This window comes from Thermobia domestica, chromosome 11 (assembly GCF_964235325.1).
Source record: "Thermobia domestica chromosome 11, izTheDome1.hap1.1, whole genome shotgun sequence".
NCBI classification, from domain to species: Eukaryota; Metazoa; Arthropoda; class Insecta; order Zygentoma; family Lepismatidae; genus Thermobia; species Thermobia domestica.
Window position 1 is genome coordinate 15,805,272 of NC_137464.1, and position 20,843 is coordinate 15,826,114.

Consider the following 20,843-nt stretch of genomic DNA (forward strand, 5'->3'; position numbering starts at 1 on the left):
AACATCACGAATGTAAGATGTAGTCCGAACACGTGACAACAGGCCTCAAAGAGTGAGAATATTTGATTGGTTTCGAGAAGAATTGGGTAGCGTAGCAGTCAACATAACGGTACGATAAGACGGAGACTCGGGTTAGATTTCCGGCCTCGATGCACTATATTTCTTTTAATTACACACTTCCTTATGTCAAATAAAAATACTCCGGTGTTCCCAGACAGCAGAGTGATTACACGCGTGATTTCTGTGCAAGTTTCCCTTAATTTGATTCTCAATGGGACGTATGTGGTTCAGATCCCACGTTCAACTGGATGTAGCCTCAATGTTGAAAAGCAAAGTTTAATTACAAATACTGCTTCGGTATAACACACTCTTTAACTTCTTACATTTTTTTTATAATTACAGAGTTAAATGACAGATTTAGTTCTGCAATATTATATGTAACGAAAGTTATGACAGCAAGCATTAAGATAATGGGACATACTCTATTGGAAGTAAAAAAGTTAACCATAAAAACGATGAAAAAAAAATTAAGAAAATAATACACATTTGCTATTAAATACTTTTCATTTAAATCAATAATTATTTTTATAGTGCAAAGTAACACAACACCAAATACTTACTTTAGTTTTAATTTGCTTTGGCGTATCAGTTAAGAAGATAGAAGTATTGGGATCACTAGCGGACATTTTGGTTTGTGCTCCTTGAAGCGCTGGGAAAAATACTGAATGCATCAACGCTGGTTTATGATACCCAATCCTTGGAGCTACATCACGAGTCATTCGGAAATATGGATCCTAGAAATAATAATAATAATAATAATAATAATAATAATAATAATAATAATAATAATAATAATAAAAAGTTTTCTTGAAATTTTATCATGTATTAAGTCTAAAGTCTAATCTTAATTTGAAAATAATAATAATTTAAAAAACAGTCACTGAAGCATTGTTCCGCCATGGAACGAAATATTGCTTTAAACTTTCGAGGTTAGTCCTATAAGATTAACGAAACGGATGATCGAAGCTGGGGCTCTTCATATCAATGGTGAACTCTCTACCACTAAACCAGCATGCTACTAGCACCGTTTCAAATTTCAGACTTGAGTGCATGAAGTCTCAGCTGTAATGCAAAATGATCTCTAGTTCGATCTCAGGCTACGTCTGCATACAGTCTGACAAATAATGGGACTCATATTATTGTAAAGAAAAGATGTTAGCACAAATGATTGTATGCCAACGAAACAACCTCCATTTACGAACTGGCAACATTTGCATCGCTGCACACTAAGCATGTCGGAAACTATGACGTCATATCGAGAGAATGTGGTCACGTTAGTGCCAAGGGATAACATGCGAACATTAAATTATGTTTGAAACTCGGCAAAAGTTCGACCGAAAGCGTGGAATTGGTGTTACAAGGGTAAGAAAATACTTGTCGGTCTCGTGCACAGATACCAGATGGTGTAAGAAATCAAAATGTGGTGTGGAATCAACTGAAGATAAAGCAAGACGTAGTCGTTCAATTTCAGTCCGTAAGAAAGATATCAGAAAAGTGAGACAATATTTAACAGAAGATCGTTGTGTGACTGTAAAAATGTCGTCAGATAAGGTTCGTGTAAGCTGAAAAACGATTCGTCACATCTTAGTGCAGGATTTAGGAAACAAAAACGCCATATCTCGGCTTGCCGCCGCCTCATTCATTCTCTGATGATCAGAAACGTAATTGTGTGTTTATGCAGGCAACATCCTTGAAATTGTTAGCAAGAATAGAAATTTTGTGACTTCCATTGTTGCTTACGACGAAACATGGCGTTTTTGCCATAAAAGCCAATGTGGATGTCAACAGTATCACCAAAAAGAAGGAAAAAAATTCGTTCACAAAAACAGAAAGCGAAGGCAATGCTGTTCTGTTTTTAGGATAGGAAATTATTCATAATGAATTTCTCTCTGAGACCATCATTACAAATTTTTATGAGTGTTTCAGAACATTCATGAAAAAGGATTTGACGCGTGCGGCCTGAGTACTCAACACCTAGAAGTTGGTTTCTATTTCAAGACAAAGCACCTGCTTATATGGCAGAAGTTGAACAGGAATTTTAGACCCAGAAAAAAAGTGCTCAACCACCCTTCCTATTCATCCGATTTATCTCCCTGTGACTTTTCTTTTTTTCAAAATTGAAGGGTGACTCTCTGACGATGTTCTAGATACCCAATGGACTGCAGCATCAACTCTTCGGGATATGCAGAGGTCGTTCCAGTCGTTGCTCTATCGTGCTACTCGCTGTATCGATTCAAGAGGAACATATCTTGAATAAAAAACAGATACCACTCAATTGTCTTGTTTCTACTTCAATAAAATCAGTCTGATTTTTTAATTATCAGACTGTAAATGATGGACAACATTGTGCTCCAGATTTGTATGGGAATATCACGTCAGGAGCGCACCCATGGGAGGGTCTACCGGGTCTGACCCCCCCCCCCCAAAAAAAAATCCTAACTCAAAATACATTTGTACGCTCTCTCAATAAAACTATACTGAATTGTTTAACAGGGAAATGATTGATTTAGTATGAAAAATTTGATCTTACACTTCATCCAGGGGCGGATCCAGGACGGATTTCTGGTGGGGGGTTGTATTACTGCTACTTACAGCTACTTTTAAGAGCTCCAAACATTGAGATGGGTTTTATTTATATATATAAAACAAGAAAGTTTCCTCTTCTGGGGGGGGGATCGCTCCCCCACTGGATCCACAAGTGACTTCATCTATATTGTTTCTCTTATTAAAACAATTTAGTTCTATCATTTTTTTCTAGAAATATAGGTGGAAGTATTTTACAATTATTTATCGTTTTTCGGGTGCAGAATAATATCTATCCAATACTACTTAGACGTAGTGCCTTTAATATTGGACATCCCCACCTCATCCACCCCAAAGCTTGGACCAAATGTGTTCTCCACTTGTCAAATTCATAACTAGAAAAATGTCTAAAAACAGACAGGCACTACTTGTACACTCACAAACAAAACGGCATACCCTCTCATACATGCTCTTCTGTTAACTAACTTTGAACGACTTCAGCTAATTTTACATCACAGGCTTTCCAATGCTAATGAAAAAAATATAGGAAATCACGACGAAAAAATATAGAAGGTTTCGTGAAGCTATGAAAAAGGAACATCTTAATTATTTCCTGGAACATTTTGAAAGAACAAGAAACAAAGAAACTCATATAACAATATTTCTACGTATTGGAAGGAACATTTCAATTATCCAATACGTAGAAATAATAAAATAAATAAATAAAAAAAATCATGGAAATTACACCAGTTATATGACCATAATAAATAAACTCCATGGTTCTGGATAATCACAATAACATTTTAAAACACATTTTTCTGACCAGAACAAAATGAATTATTTAATAACTATACGATTCTTGTTACAGTTTCAAGGACGTAACGTCCTCTTCATCAGACATTGAGAAAAGACAGCAAATCTTATATCTTCCTCAGCCGTTAGTTCTTTTTGTTCTGGTCAGAAAAATGTGTTTTAAAATGTTATATGACCATATATTTTACTTGCAAAATGAGAATTGCAAAATTTTATACGAGTTTCTTTGTGTTTTTGTACGTAGTTCACTAGTACTAAGCAACGACCAGAAGGAAAACGGATCTGCATCAGAAAAACAGTGTTTGTAAGTATAGTCTTTACTTAGTAAGTATGTGGTAAGTATAGTATGTATTTATAAGTCTTTAAAATCACTACTCCATAGAACTTTTTAATGAATATGACGAAACTAGTTTATTTTTTGTTCTGTTTTGTAGGTGTACGAACTCTTTTTGCGTTAACTGAATATTGTTTGATGTAATTATCTTTACGCAATAAGCAGGAAAGGATGAAACACACAAGAGTCTCCATTCAACCACCCTACTGTGGAGACAAAAGGCCCTTCAACCACCCACACTTTATTTCCTTATGTTATTTTCACAAGTGGAAGTAGCAATGCCACAAAAATATAGGTTTCATTAAAATATAGGAAACATAGGCGTTTATAGGAAGAGGCGCAAATATATAGGAAAAATAGGAAATATAGGAATATTAGAAAGCCGGATATAATTTCGTAATAGTACACTAGAATCGGTTCCCAATACATTTTATAGCAGTTTACGGTAGATTATACAGAATTAGGTTACCTCTATATATTTTATATATTTGTAGTTTGTATTTTGTTCGTTTATAAATCTTTATTTTCATTTAGTTCATTGTACTCCTCCTTTTAGTTAGTTTTCCTACGCGCATATCTTGGAGAAAAAGCAGTAATCTGCTTGTGTCAGACTAAAAACTATAATTACAGTAATTTTTTATTTGATTGCTTCTCACCACTTTCACGTCTAAATGATGGAATTTTAATCTTTCAAGAGAAATGCCCTACAACCAACAACTACTACACTTACCTGATCAATTGCACAAGGGATAAGACACGGGACATTGGCTTTATTGAAAATAAATGGAAACGAGGATGAAAACGACGGCGCAGCCTGAATGGCTGGAAAACTGATCTTTCCAATAACATCGCTGTCGCCAAACCCAAAGATGCCCTTCACTTGGTTAAATGTCACACACTTCTGTATTCGAACCATATTTTGGTAGAATTGTGGGCATCGCCTGCAAATGAATAAATTACGACCATTATTACTAGAAACAGAACATACAAAATATACAAACTTTATATATTTACTACAAATGCAACGTGGAGGCCGCGGTGGCTCAGTGGTAGAGCGTTCACCTCTCTAGTACATGAGGTCCTGGTCCGATCCCAGCTCGTGCCAAGTGAACTTTGTGATGGACAAACACCGTGTGCGCGGGTTTCTCGGGATTCTCCCGTTTCCTCCCACTTTCTTTATTCCACCATTTCATTCATTTCTCATCATCACCGTCTCCTTTAGCCTAACCGGCATAACCCTGGGACGTAAAACTTATAAAGATTTCATTTCATTTTCATTTTACACATGGAACGCAACGAACAAACCACGTTACTGGACAAATCAAAATTGTGTATGTTTTTTTGTTGCATCATGTAATGTCCTGCAATTTGCTGAATGTTTTAGGGAGAGTTGAAGGATATGGTTTTTGAATATTTAGGCTAAAACTGAATTGAATTAAATTTAACTTTTCACTAAAGTTGGATTTTCAATCAATTTTAAGTCATTATGGCTGCTGCTAGAAATATCATCAGGTTAATCTAAATAAATTGTGTGATAATAAGATTATTAAATTATACAACAATCATCCAAGTTAGTAATCTCCACATAATACCATTAAATTTTCATTTAAGGCCCGTAAACATTGACTTGGTATAACTTACAGTAGCAGCAGCCATAATGGAGTAAAAAAAATTGGTTTTTAACTGGTATTATTGTTTAGAAAGGTTTTTTCTATTGTTGATTTTAGTTTTAAACACACAATACGGTCATAATTTCATACTTTCATAAATAATAATAATAGTTGATACCTCCATCGAAGAACCAGCAACTGTCTGCAAATAATGTAGCACAACGATTATTATTACTTAAAGAACGTGAGAAACATTTATTAAAATTTTTCACCCTCACTTAAAGACAAAGTACAAACATCTTCAATATTTGAGAGAAAATTAGTCCGTTTTTCTTCTTCTGAAAAGTTTATTATTTTATTCATATGTTCCTATTTCTTAATTATTTTATTATTGAGGTTCCTTAGATGTGTGTGTCTTCTGTCAATACTCATCCAGGCGATGATATACAGCGGCAAATGATCTACGTGATACAATCGTGTCGTTTCTCTCCCAATACCGTTCGCTCATCCATACGTGACAAGCATGTCTGCCTTTTACCAAATTATTATTAGAAACTTTTTTCCTACACATGATACAGCCTTCCCTACTTCCACATACAATTGGATCAATCCATATGAAGAGATCCAATTAAAAAAAAAATAGCTTGCTTGACTATTTTTAACTTTTTATATGCTATTACCACATATATTAGCAGCACAGATTTTTTTTCTTTTTCAAAATTAACCCCAGCCCGGTTTTAAACAATCATAAAAACTGTACGAACTGTATAGCCAGTAGTTACTTTAGCTATAGTGAGTATAATACCATATTCAATTAAAATTTAAAAATTAACTTCGATATTTCAACCCTTCATTATAAACTTCACCTCTAAAAGGTGGAATTTGTTAACTTTCGACAATAAACCTCGGAAGTAATTGTCATTTACTAGGGTTCAATTTACGCTTTTCACGTTAAGAGACAAAATATAAAGAAGTATTGAAGAAGCTGTTTCTAAATAATCCAATCCTAAGAACAATCCAAATATACAAGTCTAAGCTATTGTTAGCAAAGTCACTAATTAGCACACGTTGATCAATAAAAACGGACGCCACCTACAAATGGGCTGGGATTAAAATTTCTATAAACCAGTTCTGTGCTGCAAATATACATGGTAATAGTATACAAAATAAAATGAAAAAAATAAATAAAATAAAAAAGGTCAAGCAACCCTCATTGCATCACTTCATATGGATGGACACAGTTACTACTGTAGAGATATTGGATTTCCCTAATATTTTTAATATTCAGTATATAAACAAATCAAGATTTAAAAACGATATTATTTTTTATTTTTTTTCTTTCTTTATTTTCTGTGGATGATGAGAGACAGACACAACTTGGAATAATAAGACAGTCAGCAAACATTTCAAAATTCTCTTTAGTAGACGATTCCTCATTCTTCATTCTTGGTAAATTTATGTAACTTATGTAATCTGATGTAACCAAAGCGTTCTGTAACTGTTGACAAATTATTAAATAAGTCGAGAATTCCATTTACCTTGCACTTTCCTGAATCCTACACGTGCGTACTTTGGATGTTTTTCCGTAATTTCGTCGGCCATCTTCCTACTTTGTTTCATATAAAAACGTCCCAGGACCCGGAAGAGGGGAGTAGCACTCGAGAAGCGGTGAAGTACACGAGGAGCGGTAAAGTTCACGAGGAGCGAGTGTGAGCAACGACAGGAGAGACCTATACCAAGTTCCTCGCCAATTCGACACAGAAGCCGAGACATGGAGACCACCAGTCGACGACCAGGAACGGAGGTACGGAATACACATCCAAGGTCCTAAACGCCCAAACAACCTTCCTTTTCTTTCTTCCTAAACAAACTCTCGACTCTCTTTTTTTTTTTAAATATTTGTTTTTATTTATTTCTACCCACATGCCCTATAAACTAAAACGCTCGTCGTCTTCTCAGTTACCTCTCAATTCTACCAGTGAGCTATATTTCCCAAGTTAACGATAATAGTTTCCTTTCTTTCTTCAAAACGACGACGAAAGCATTCCTACCGAATGCACAAGCGTAAGATGATGGAGATGCTGATCTTTTTTCTCGCATCAGCGTAAGAAGGTGATCAATGCTAGTTGTCTTTCAAACTTCTAAACTGTTTTCTCTTCATTTTTTAGGCTTTTTAGAATCACCTCCAACTTCCCCGCCACCAACCCTCTATGAAACTAGTTTTGTTCTCTTTTGTTTTTTATTTTTTGAGCAATCTTTCTTATGCTATTCTATAATTACCTTTCTTTTTCTCTCCTTTTCGGAGAGTGGTGGAGCCCCAATACCTCTTGTGTATGTTTTATGTGTTGTATTTAGTTTTTAGTGTAGGTATAGCATATTTAAGGTCTTGACTTGTGCCCAATAGTTTTATTACTTGTGTTATATGTTGCGAAGACTAGCGGACGAATTTTTGATACCTTTAGAGGATATTTTTAACTTAAGTGATACTGTCTATTTCGATCCCGCGGCCTGTTCGTCTCCTAAATCGATTAAATTTACACGTAATTATTTAGAGCAACTTAAAAAGAAGCTAGAATTTTCGGAATCATTTTCGGATATTTCTCCTGATTCTTTAGACGTAACTGTTCGTGGTTCTAGTTCTAGCAGTATGGCTACAGGAGGAAACGATCCACCTCCGTCCATGCACGGCACGATTGTGAAACCGGAGCCTTTTTATGCCCGGTTGGGTGACGATGTAAACACGTACATCAGACGCTATGAGACCATCGCTAGCATTAATTCATGGGATGCTATGAGACGAAAATTGGTGCTGGGGAGCCTACTCCGTGGCCCCGCTGAAAACTGGTTTGCTGGCATAGAAAGAAAGCCAGAATTTGCCCAAATGACTTACGACCAGTTCAAGCAAGCTTTTATAAACGCTTTTAAGGACAATTTGGTGCCACAATTATCTGAAGCTCAGATGCGAGCCCGTGATCAGAATGAATCAGAATCCGTTCTAGAGTACGTTTATGCGAAGCAGGATTTGATTTTACGCGCAGACCCGACTGCCAATGAAAAGAAACAATTACAATTTATTGTGGAAGGACTTTTACCCGATTACTTTAAAGTTGTAGTACGAAAGGAGTACAACACGGTCAGTGACCTTCTGAACGACCTAATTATCGAGGAAAGGACTAAATTGTTATTGAAGCGTAAGGAATTAGAGAAATTCTTGAAAAAGAATTCTGCTGTTTTGCAGTCGTCTTTATTTTCTCCGACTAGCATAGATGCTAATACTCAGAATAATGCTGAAGTAAGGGTTCAAAGTTCGATTACTGCTCAACCATATAATACACAGTCAGCATACTTGCAAAACCAGCAGACTCAACAGAACCAACCGGTAATCGACCCGTTGACTGACATACAGCAACAACTGTCAAAGTTGACGCTGCAGATTTCAGCCTTAGCTCCTTCAACAAATTGTGAAAGAAGCGATGATTTTCAATATAGGAAAAAGCAGTTTAATCAGCCGAAAAATGTAGGTCAGGATTACCAAGGAAAACGGAACGGTAATCAAAACAACAGAAGTCAGAATAATAATGCTGATACTAATAAAAAGTCCAGCAGTGATTTTGCGTCCTCAAGTAATAGTAATTCTTCGCCAGGTCAGGGTTCGACTCCGGATAGAGGCCAAATTATTTGTTACAAATGCAAATTACCGAATCATATTGCGAGATATTGTCGTATGCCTTCTTTAAACACGCAGACAGAGTAGATGGTCGGGACGAATCTACTCAAGGTTCCGTTATAGTCCCTATAGTGTCCTTTAACGAATTGCCTCATGTGTCAGCTTTAATGAACGGGAAAGTCGTAGAACTGATGATTGACAGCGGCAGCCAGATCAGTTGTCTGGGGGAAAATTTGGTCCCGGATAATGCTAAACGTTTCCGTATTAATACTAGACTTCGGGGAGTAACAGGGAAGTTTATACAAGTTTCTGAGATAGCTTTATTAAAATTTAGGATTGGTAAAAAATGGTTTACTCATGTATTCAGAGTTATTCCAAATTTTGATTATGGGCCTTTGATTGGCGCCGATTTTTTGGAAAAGCACAGGGCTGTTTTAGATTACAATAAGCAAAATTTAACTCTTTTTCGATTCGGACGCCCTCCTTCAAAAACGTTACCTCCGAGGAATTTAGAAGTCAATTTGTCAAAAGTCTTAACATCCAGGCTTGCGCAGGGATCTCGGGCTATTTTTAGAGTATTGGAAAACACGATTTTACCACCTCGCTCGCATACTCTGGTGAAGCTACGCAGTTGTTGGGATATTTTGGGGAAGAAGTTATTATTGTCACCCTCTCGCCGGATAGAAGAAATACTGGACATTTTTATTCCATGTGCGATAGTGAATGGAGGATGCCCCGTGGTGTATGTTACGAATCCCACCATTAAGGAGATCAAACTGCGACAAGGTACACACCTTGGGGATGCTGAAGATTTTGAGGAGGTCCCAGAGGAGCCTGAGGAAAGGAGTTTTTCGTCGGTAGAAGAAAGCCTACCGTCCCCGGAGAAGATGGAGCTTTCCAGGCGACTTTGTGATCCTAGTCGTGTCGATGTCAACCCCGAGCTATCTCCAGAAGAGAAAGAAAGATTCTACAGTCTCATACGAGAATTTCCTGATGTTTGGAGTTGGTCTGAGGAGGACATAGGACTCGCACGAGGCTACCTTCATGAAATTCGTCTATCCGATCCCACACCCGTGAATAAGACGCCCTACTCAGTGCCTTATCATCTTCGTGGAATACTCAAGCAGCAGTTAGACACGATGCTTCGTCAAGGGATTTTGAGGGAAAAAATCTCGCCCTGGAACCACCCCATCTTGCTGATTAGGAAGCGTAATAATCAGTTCCGATTTGTAAGTGATCTGAGGGGTCTAAATCAGCAGTCCCATCCTTCGAACTTTGCGACACCGTCGGTGGATGACATAATCAATCGTATGGCAGGACATCTCCTTTATACCTCGAGTGATTTGACCAAAGGATTCTTCCAAATTCCGATTACAGAGGAGTCGAAAGAGTGTACAGGCTTCTCGATACCAGGCATGTCAAGTTATCAATATTGTGTCCTACCTATGGGACACATTTCTTCTGCAGCAGCGCTTAATAGACTGGTCAAATTGACGTTAGCAGGCGTTCCAAGTACAAATATTATGCATTATGTGGACGACTTCTACATTATCGCGTCATCTGTAGACGAGATGGTGCATTGGTGCAAGGTCCTTTTTGAAAAACTTAGAGAACGGGGACTAAAATTGTCTCCCGAGAAGACAAAGATCGCACATTATTCTTTGATAGTGTTGGGACATCGTTTATCAAAATTTGGAGTACAAGTGTCAGATCGAATGTTAGCCACGATTCAGAATTTCCAACGTCCACGCACGAAGAAGAATTTAAAAAGTTTTTTAGGGGTGTGCTCCTTTTTGCGAAGGTATGTTAAGGATTTCTCGGAAATCGCTTATCCTCTTCAAACTCTGCTTCGAAAAGACCAAGATTTTAAGTGGGGAACCCAGCAACAAGAATCTTTTGAAGCTCTGAAAAAAGCAATTTTGGAAGCCCCAACATTGATGGCATACAAACCAGAGAGGGATCTACATATCTACACCGATGCGTGCAAGAAGGGCCTCGCAGCTGTAGCAAAACAACCTATTTCAGACGATCCTGAAGCTGAACTAGTACCGATCGCATATGCCAGTCGAGCAGTTGGACCTTCAGAAAAAAATTTGTCAGTGTACCATTTGGAACTCTTGGCTCTGCTGTATGCACTGCGATCTTTCAGATATTTCGTGGTGGGTCGACATTTCTATCTTCATACGGACTCCAAAGCTATTACGTTTCTTCGCCACAGTAAGAACCTGACAGGTAAATTAGCACGCTGGATGTCTGAGATTGATTGTTACGATTTTACGATCGCCCACGTGAAAGGTACCGACAACATAGAAGCCGACAGTTTGAGTCGCTTTGTTAAGCATAGTCGCGACAAGGAAGATGAAGAAGAGAGTGCCTCTGACCCGAGAATTTTCCTAATCGAAGACATGGACCTCATTGATATCGCAAAAGAACAGCGAGAAGATGCAGTACTGAAGAAAATTATTGATCACTTGGAGGATCAAGCAGAAAAGGATCCAGCCTATGAAAGGCAGGCATCGTATTTTGTTTTGAAGAATAATGTAGCATACAAAGTGAATAAGACACCATTCGGTAAAGTCTATTTGTTAGCAGTACCATCGAAATTGCGAGACATTGTATTTGAGAAACTGCATTGTGGGAAACTGGGTGCGTGCCATGGTGGATTTTCGAAAACATACAACCTTTTATTAAAGTCTGTCTATTTCCCCAATATGAAAAAATTTGTGTATGATAAGTGCCAATCTTGTGTAACTTGTCAATTGCTAAAAAAGAGGAGTGGAAAACAGTTCGGTAGTCTTCAGACACATCCTAGCGTTCATCCTTTCTTTAGAATCTATGTGGATCTTGGTGGGACCTACCCTAGTAATAATATCTTACGCCACAAATTTCTAATTATAGTCATAGATGAAGGAACTCGTTTTTGTATTACTGGTTCTCTACCAGATGCTTCTGCAGCTTCTGTTAGTGCTTTCATATATGACAACGTCATATTGAAGTATGGGATACCAACTCAAATCTGTTGTGATAGAGGTGTTGCATTTACCAGTCAATTATTTAAGGAGTTATGTAAAATACTGGGGACTCAAATACATTTCGCTGACGTTCAAGGGCATTTTTCTATTGGGAGTGTAGAAATCGCAGTAAGAAATATAGAACAGCAATTGAAGATCGCCTTAGACAAAACTGACCAATCACGTTGGATTGAACTTCTACCAGAAGTAACCTTTGCCTATAACGTCACGTGCAATTTGAGCATGAAGTATTCTCCTTTCGAACTCCTCCACGGCTTTTCTCCTCGGTTGTTGCATTCCGCCATGTTGGGTATGGAATGTCAATTTTCAGAAAACCAAGACAGATTGGAACGAATGAAGTATATACGCGAAAAAGCCCAAGAAAATTTGTACAACCGACATCTGACGTCCAAGAAGTCTTACGACAAGAAGCGAATACAACAAGAATTCAAGCAGGGTGAAGCGGTTTGGATTTTTGATCTGTCTAGAAAACGAGGACAATGTGCTGCTTTCTCGGGAAAGTATTTTGGACCTGGTCAAATTGTGTCCAAAAAACATGACAACAGCTATTATGTTAAGTTTCGAACACCTAGAGGACAGATTAAGATAGACTCATTTTCTATAGACCGGCTTAAGAAGTATTATCCACCTGAGAAGGGAATATCTAAGGACTTGCAAAAGTTAGAGAATCAGGATGCACAAATATTGGGTGAAGGAGTCCAGGAAAAGGTTTTTCAGCAGCAGGAGGAGTCCACTTCTTTTTTGATGGAGTATCAGGAAGAGGAAAGCACGGGGGAAGCGGATTCATTGTTCATTCGAGATGTGAAATTGATGACCGAAATTCCGTCGTGGGACGAGACCGGACCCGACACCAAATCGATGGCTGATGTTGAAAAACCGAAGTTTGCCGTCAACGAGGAAATTAACCGGAAAGTGGCTTTGTATTATGGGTCTATTACGTCACTGGCAGGACAAGCGATCGTAAATTCATCCAACACCCAGTTGCAACCAAGAGGAGGTGTAGACTTGATGGTACAGTCTTTGGCGGGAAGTGAAATGAGGCAGGAGTGCAAGAAAATTGGTCACTTGAACCCAGGTAATGCCGTATTAACCTCAGGATATAATCTACCTGTAGATTATGTTATACATGTATCTGCACCCGATGATAAAAATGCTAAGCGCCTAAAGATGTGTTATGAGAAATCCCTACAGTTGGCTATGGACAATGACATAACGACCATTGCCTTTCCAAATATAGCTACAGGAGTATTTAACTACCCGAAATTAGAGGCTGCAAGAATTGCTTTGAACGTAGTAAGGGAATATCTCGAGGAGTACCTCGATTATTTCGAAAAAATAATTTTTGTTCAATTCGATAAACAAAATCAAATTATTTACGAAAAAGTGATGCACGAATATTTCCCGAAATGAGTTTTTTGTCCTTTACAAGAGCATAAAATTTATATAATGTACTTAACCTAGAGATTAGTTTATTACTGGCCTAACAGGGAGTTATTTCTATGTTAATTTGCAGTATGTTAGTACAACCTTTTACCACCAAAAAAAAAAAAAAAAATCCTGTGTCCATTATTCTGTTAAAGTGCAGGTCCAGAGGAAGTATTAAACCATCTCTCAAAAACAGTTTTTGCTATGACTTGTCTACCTCCATTGTTGAAAATAAAATTAGGTGAAGTACTGAGATGAACTAGTAGGCATTCCACTTACCTAGAAAAGAAGGAAACATTGAAATTAGTAACGCAATTTAACAGGAACATATATACTTAGGCTAACAGAGATAATAATCAATAGAACATGTGAAAATTTTAAATTTCTCATTATATTTAATTTGTGTTTCAGATAACCTATTTTGTTTTAAGCTGCATTATCCTATCTTTCTCTTTCCCACATGTGTCGTCTAATAACACCGAGTTCCAAATAACATCTGGTTTATTTTTCCGTAAACTCCCAAATATTATTTTGTACCAACACTCATTACCGATATCTTTTAATTTGACATTTTCCTTTCCGCATGATGTTAAGGTTTCTTCTCTTTTTGAAGCTCTGCTTTGCAACGAAAATGACACTCTAGCTCCAGATGTCTGCGAAGCTGTAAAAGACTTACATGATCTGAAAGTCCACATTAACGATTATTTTTTAAAGCCTCCAAATCCACGATTTCATCGATTATCAACCAGATCTCCACGTGCACTGTTAGGGTTCATTGGGAAAGCATTGAATTGGTGTTGTGACGTAGCTGACAGTTCTTCTATTGATTCGATAAATAAGAAGGAATTTCATTTGGAACAAACTGTACTGGGTTTACAAAAACAATTGTTAAAAAACAATTTATATATTCAAAACACAACTTCAGAATTTTTAAGTTTTCAAGATCAGATACAGGATAATTTTCAAAAAATTAGAAACTTTTCGGCAAAAATATTGGATCAAGAACATGATCTGGGAGATCATCTTAATAAGCTTGCAAATCGAGTACATAAAGAGGTCATTTCGTTCATTCAAGAATTTTATTCGATTTCAACGCAGTTTGTACAGTTTCTACAAATTTTTAAATATGATCTGACAATTCAGATGTGTACAGATGCTAGGCTGAACCCTAATATAATTCCTTATAAAGTGTTGCACGCACATTTATCTGAATTTGAGAATATCATTTTGAAAAATGGATATAAGTTAGCCATAGATAAGTCGTTATTGGAGATGTATTATTCAATTAATGTTTTGACTTGTTCAATCACCGACACGTACATTTATCTACAGATGAAAATTCCGATCGTTGAAATACAGCCTTCATTTGAGTTATATGATGTGCAGCCACTTCCGTTTGCTGTATACAACCAAACTTGTACCGTTGATATCCAGCCTTTAGTTATGGTAGTTCAAGATAAAAAAGATCTTATACCAATAACAGGAACAAGCCTACTTGCTTGTCATTATAGCCAATCAAAGTTATGTAAGATACCTACACACACTGTGACACGTTCTCGTTTAATAAATTGTGCTCACGCAGCTTTCGTTGCCAGTACAGTCAGGGAAATATTACACAACTGTGACCATACGTGCTATGATTCGAAAGAGGCACAGATTATAGACATTAGATCGCATGAGTTTGTTTTAATACACCCACCAGAATTTCTAACTTTGAAGACTAGAGAAAATGTGTCTACCATTCGAGTTCCAGAAGAAGCCAGATTATACGGAGCCCTTAAAATTCGAATACCATGCAATACTAAATTAATTGTGGAGAGAAATCTTTTCGTCAGATCGGATTTTCCGTGTCTCGACAATGATCTTACAGAACCTGTATTTTTACATCTTTTTCCGAGCCAGCTAGTCTCTAATGATCTGATGCTATTACGATCTACGTATAAAGGGAATGAATTTTTTAATGTTTCATCTTTACTTAACGATGTTTGGAGTTCTTCAATCCGACATATGAATATATCAGCATTTACGATAATTGACCAGACGCCCATTAAGATGCCTATCTATAAGCATGAATATTTTATACCAGGAATTATTATTATTTGGAATATCATCATCACTCTTCTACTTATTTATTTGCTAAGAGAACATGGGATTTTCAATTTTATATGGTTTTGTAGAAAATGTAGTGCGTCTACGGAATTTTCTTTGCAAGAATTGAGCTACTTTTTAGACATTGTGCAAACCGTTATTGCAATTGTAAGTCTAATTTTGCTCTATAGAGTTATGAAAAGTTTAATGAAAAAAATTGGTGATGATACGCCACTGCAGATGAAGAGTTTTGAGAATAAATGTAACGAGAGGATTGAAGAAAGAGATCAAGAACCTGAAGTGACCCCAGAAAAGTTCACCACTTCGAACAGAAATGAGGATGCACATTCAGTGTCAGAATTGAGTTTACCTCCTCCTCCGGAAGAATTGATAGTTAATGACGGAAGTTTTGGTACAGAGATTATAGTACCACCTTCTACCGTCCTGGAATTAAGGAATTCTAACGTAAAATCTTCGTACATTTCCAACTACATAGTGTATTCTTAAAAGCGGATACGGAAACTGAGACGTCGAGTAATTCACGCATTTTGTGAAACAGCATCTAGAAGAAGATATTAGAACGTATATACGCACGACCATATAAAATTGAGAATCATTACCGGACATACCTATTTTTATGAATTTAGAGACCTTCTTCCCCCCCACAATTTTTATTTCCAACATAATTTTACTAACACAATCGAGTATTGGGCGATAAAACCCAATCCAACCTCTAGTTACCTTAAATTCCCAACCTAATCAGGAAATGGGTTAGGTTTATGTTGGAAATAATGAGCCCCCCGGCCCCCTTTAGAATATGATATTAAGGAAATTGTATTTAAGATTTTAATAGGAAATTGTTTAGATATTTTGGGCATTTGGTCAGATCATGAATGTGAAGTACTTATACTAATACTAATTCTTTCTTTTTCTTCTTTTTTTATGTTTCTCTATTCTCCTAATTTTTCTGATGCCTCCTACCCACCTCTACTGAAATACTACGATCACTCTCAGGCTTTCATAAAAATCACCCTCACAGTCCTCAAATAACGACACTTCCTTTATTTATCTTCCCTGATTTTTTTTTTTTTTTTTTACGATACCTTGATATTCTTACCTGAGTTGCCAACCCTGTTTCTCACCGGAAGTAAGTCTTCGGACAATAACCTTACCGCATTTCACTCTAATTTTCCTTACTTTCAAATCTTCTCCACAATTCCACTATTTCGTAAAACCAACCCCCCCCCCCGAGACGCCACTGGATTCACGTTTAGGTACGACTTTGAAATCGCCTTTCAAAAGCCTAATAATAGTTATCTTAATCAAATCTTACTTTCCCAATATCATTATCCTTGTTTTTGAACTCTTGTGCCCCCCCCCCCCCCAAATTAAAAACAGCCATTATAACTTGTCATTCGTTTTGCTTTTATCCTTCTGTTTGTAAACAAACATCGGCCATTACTATACCGAGAGCCTTTGCGAAAACTCCCATCCCTCCGTCATAGCGTCATGGCAGCCATCTTGAAAATTTTCATGTTTACATTTTCCCACGGCTTAGAGACTGTGTTCCTTTGCCATATTTTCGCTACAATTCCTATTTCTTTATATTATAACATCTATAATTTTCACTTTCTACCCTTCTGATATACACCCTTTCTTAATCTTCATCCTAGATACACATATACAGAGTCACATGTTTCTGATAACTTCAATCACTATTCCTTTTTTCCTTTAATATTTTTTTTATAAAAAAATTTATCTCCCCACAACCCCTTTCCGTACCTCAATGCAGCATTACACCACTAAGAAGAAGAGGATTTATGGACATCAAGAGATATCGACGCTCAGATTTGAACCTCACGATTTGCCCACCAACCGACGCAAGGAATGATATGTTGCTGAACGTTTTTTTCTCTCACTTTTTGTTCACACTAATTTTTTTGATGCACGTAAAACTCACCTTATCACACGTCACGGACATAAATACTGCAAATATAAATATATTATAATTATACATCTTCAAGAAGCTCACAGCCACACCCCATCACGCCCAGCGTCATCTATCCAGCCAAGCCGATAACATCTGCCATCTGGTGACAGCTACTTCAACTTCACTACGTCCTTTGCATATGGTCAACGACCAAGCTGGAGTAGATTATCTTGCAGCTGAGACTCTGCCGATTCAGCATTCTACAGTTTCAAGTTCAATGTTATAAACAAGACCATGTGCTTCAGTATCTTAACGATTACGTCAACTATTTAAATGGGAGAAAAGACAGGAACTATCCAAGACATTGAAAGATGATGCTTTCAAATTGACAAATTAACTTTCTTGTGTGTTTATTCTTCAAATATTGATTGATTGATTGGTTTAGTGCTACATTTTATTATCTGTTAACGCTAGTGATTTAAGTGTTTTTTTTTTAGTGATGTGTGATTAATTATTTTTTTATATGTATTTAACATACATAAAGATATACAGTGCGTTCAATAAGTAATTGGACCTGAAACGACAGCGTTCCTCTTTTCGTCGTTCAGTAAGATTTAGTGGCGGGAATGTAGAGATATTGGATTTCCCTAATATTTTTAATATTCAGTATATAAACAAATCAAGATTTAAAAACGATATTATTTTTTATTTTTTTTCTTTCTTTATTTTCTGTGGATGATGAGAGACAGACACAACTTGGAATAATAAGACAGTCAGCAAACATTTCAAAATTCTCTTTAGTAGACGATTCCTCATTCTTCATTCTTGGTAAATTTATGTAACTTATGTAATCTGATGTAACCAAAGCGTTCTGTAACTGTTGACAAATTATTAAATAAGTCGAGAATTCCATTTACCTTGCACTTTCCTGAATCCTACACGTGCGTACTTTGGATGTTTTTCCGTAATTTCGTCGGCCATCTTCCTACTTTGTTTCATATAAAAACGTCCCAGGACCCGGAAGAGGGGGAGGGGAGTAGCACTCGAGAAGCGGTGAAGTACACGAGGAGCGGTAAAGTTCACGAGGAGCGAGTGTGAGCAACGACAGGAGAGACCTATACCAAGTTCCTCGCCAATTCGACACAGAAGCCGAGACATGGAGACCACCAGTCGACGACCAGGAACGGAGGTACGGAATACACATCCAAGGTCCTAAACGCCCAAACAACCTTCCTTTTCTTTCTTCCTAAACAAACTCTCGACTCTCTTTTTTTTTTAAATATTTGTTTTTATTTATTTCTACCCACATGCCCTATAAACTAAAACGCTCGTCGTCTTCTCAGTTACCTCTCAATTCTACCAGTGAGCTATATTTCCCAAGTTAACGATAATAGTTTCCTTTCTTTCTTCAAAACGACGACGAAAGCATTCCTACCGAATGCACAAGCGTAAGACTACTATTTGTGTCGTCTCCGATTACCCGCTCACGAACAGACTGAGGCACGAGGAGCCATCTGAGCAGTGCGCGTAATCTGTGCAACACGGTGAATCTTCTATTAGAAGCCATTACACAGCGCCACTTCCCATGCCCCCTATCTACTTCTGTCGTTGCATATCCATCACCGTATTGCTCGTAATGCAATCTACTCGCATATGCTATCATACTGCAGTCCGAAGCTACGCTTTTTCTGTGTACGGTTGAAAACTGGCAATGTTTCTTGGTCATACCAGTGTTGTATTGCTCCTGTCGTGTGTACAGGTTGTTCAAGAATAGTAACATTTCTTTCTGTCTCCCGGTAATTCTGTGCTGCACCAGGGAATCCCTTTCTGCGATCTTTTGGGGGCTCCTGTTCGTAGGCTGTCTCTGTTTGTGGATCTCATCATCCCCTGTGTTATACTTCTACCTTTTTTATATCTAATATCTATATTTCATTGGGGATTTCCTATCTATCTATGAGGATCCCTGTTGCAAAACGGCTGCCTCTCCCGTATACACGTCAATGCATTTGTCGGTTGCCACTTCCCTGTAGTTTGTTGACCAAACAGCGAAATCTTCTCGTTTCTCTATGATACCCAGCATTATGTCAGAGTTTTCAACGCCTCCCACCACATGGTGCGGTTCTCGTCCCATGTTCATTACACATTTGTTGCTTAATTTCACGTCTACTATCAGCTTCTACAGTTTGTCCATACCATCTTATAACCCTATATATATATGTATACTTTTAGAGTCCTCTACTGGCGACACAAATTACACTATGTGGCAACGTCGCAAATAAAGAACCATAGATTAGATCTATCAATCTATCAAATAATTATATCGATTCTTTCCAGATTTCAGCTAAAGTCGATATTGATCCACACTAGCATCATTTATTAGTGTAACAATCGATTCAACTACTTGTATTCGTAGTGTAATACTAATGGCTCCAAGTTAATCTGCGAAGTTGCCACATTGTAAAATTTTGCTTCCCCAGAGCGGGGAGCGGACAGCATACCATCATATAACATTTTCGCTTTATTTTGGCTTGTAGAATAGTGCTCTGTGGTCCGTGGACGCCATTTTAGAACACCCGATATAGAGCCAATGAACTAATAGCTTGCAATGTACGCTGGCTTCTCGCCAACCTGTACGTATATAATAATAATAATAATAATAATAATAATAATAATAATAATAATAATAATAATAATAATAATAATAATAATTATTATTATTATTATTATTATTATTATTATTATTATTATTATTATTATTATTATTATTATTATTATTATTATTATTATTATTATTATTATTATTATTATTATTAAGATTAATTAAGATATGTTTAAATGAATCCCAAAGTAAAGTACGGGTAGGAAAATTTTTGTCCATGAGCTTTCACGTTGAAAATGGCCTGAAACAAGGAGATGCGTTGTCGCCATTATTATTTAACTTCGTTCTGGAATACGCTATAAGGAAAATCAAAGATAGCAACCAGGGCCTAGAGTTGAACGGTATTCACCAGGTTATGGCACATGCTGATGATGTAAATTTAATAGGGGATGATAGGAGAACAATAGAAAGAAATGCAGAGATCTTATTAAACGCCTGCAGGGACATGGGTTTAGAAGTAAATGCAGAGAAAACTAAATACATGGAAGTGCGTCGGGACCGGAATACAGCAAATTATGGATGCGTTAAAATATTAAATAATACTTTTGATAAAGTGGATAGTTTCAAATATCTAGGATCAATATTAACAGAGAAACATCATATTCACGAAGAAATTAAATGTCGCCTAAAAGCAGGGAATTCGTGTTACTATTCGGTTCAAAATCTCTTGTCGTCGCGAATTCTGTCGAGGAATTTGAAGCT

At 37.0% G+C, this 20,843-nt stretch overlaps 1 protein-coding gene across 1 annotated transcript in view; it reads right to left on the minus strand.

Moving 5' to 3' along the window:
- TrpRS (Tryptophanyl-tRNA synthetase) overlaps positions 1 to 20,843 on the minus strand; it is a 51,548-nt gene that overhangs the window by 9,350 nt on the left and 21,355 nt on the right. The window contains exons 4-5 of the mRNA XM_081730098.1: positions 4,461 to 4,671; positions 621 to 794 (exon numbers count right to left, since the gene is read on the minus strand). Coding sequence (XP_081586224.1) covers positions 621 to 794; positions 4,461 to 4,671 — 385 coding nt within the window. The remainder of the gene's footprint in view (positions 1 to 620; positions 795 to 4,460; positions 4,672 to 20,843) is intronic.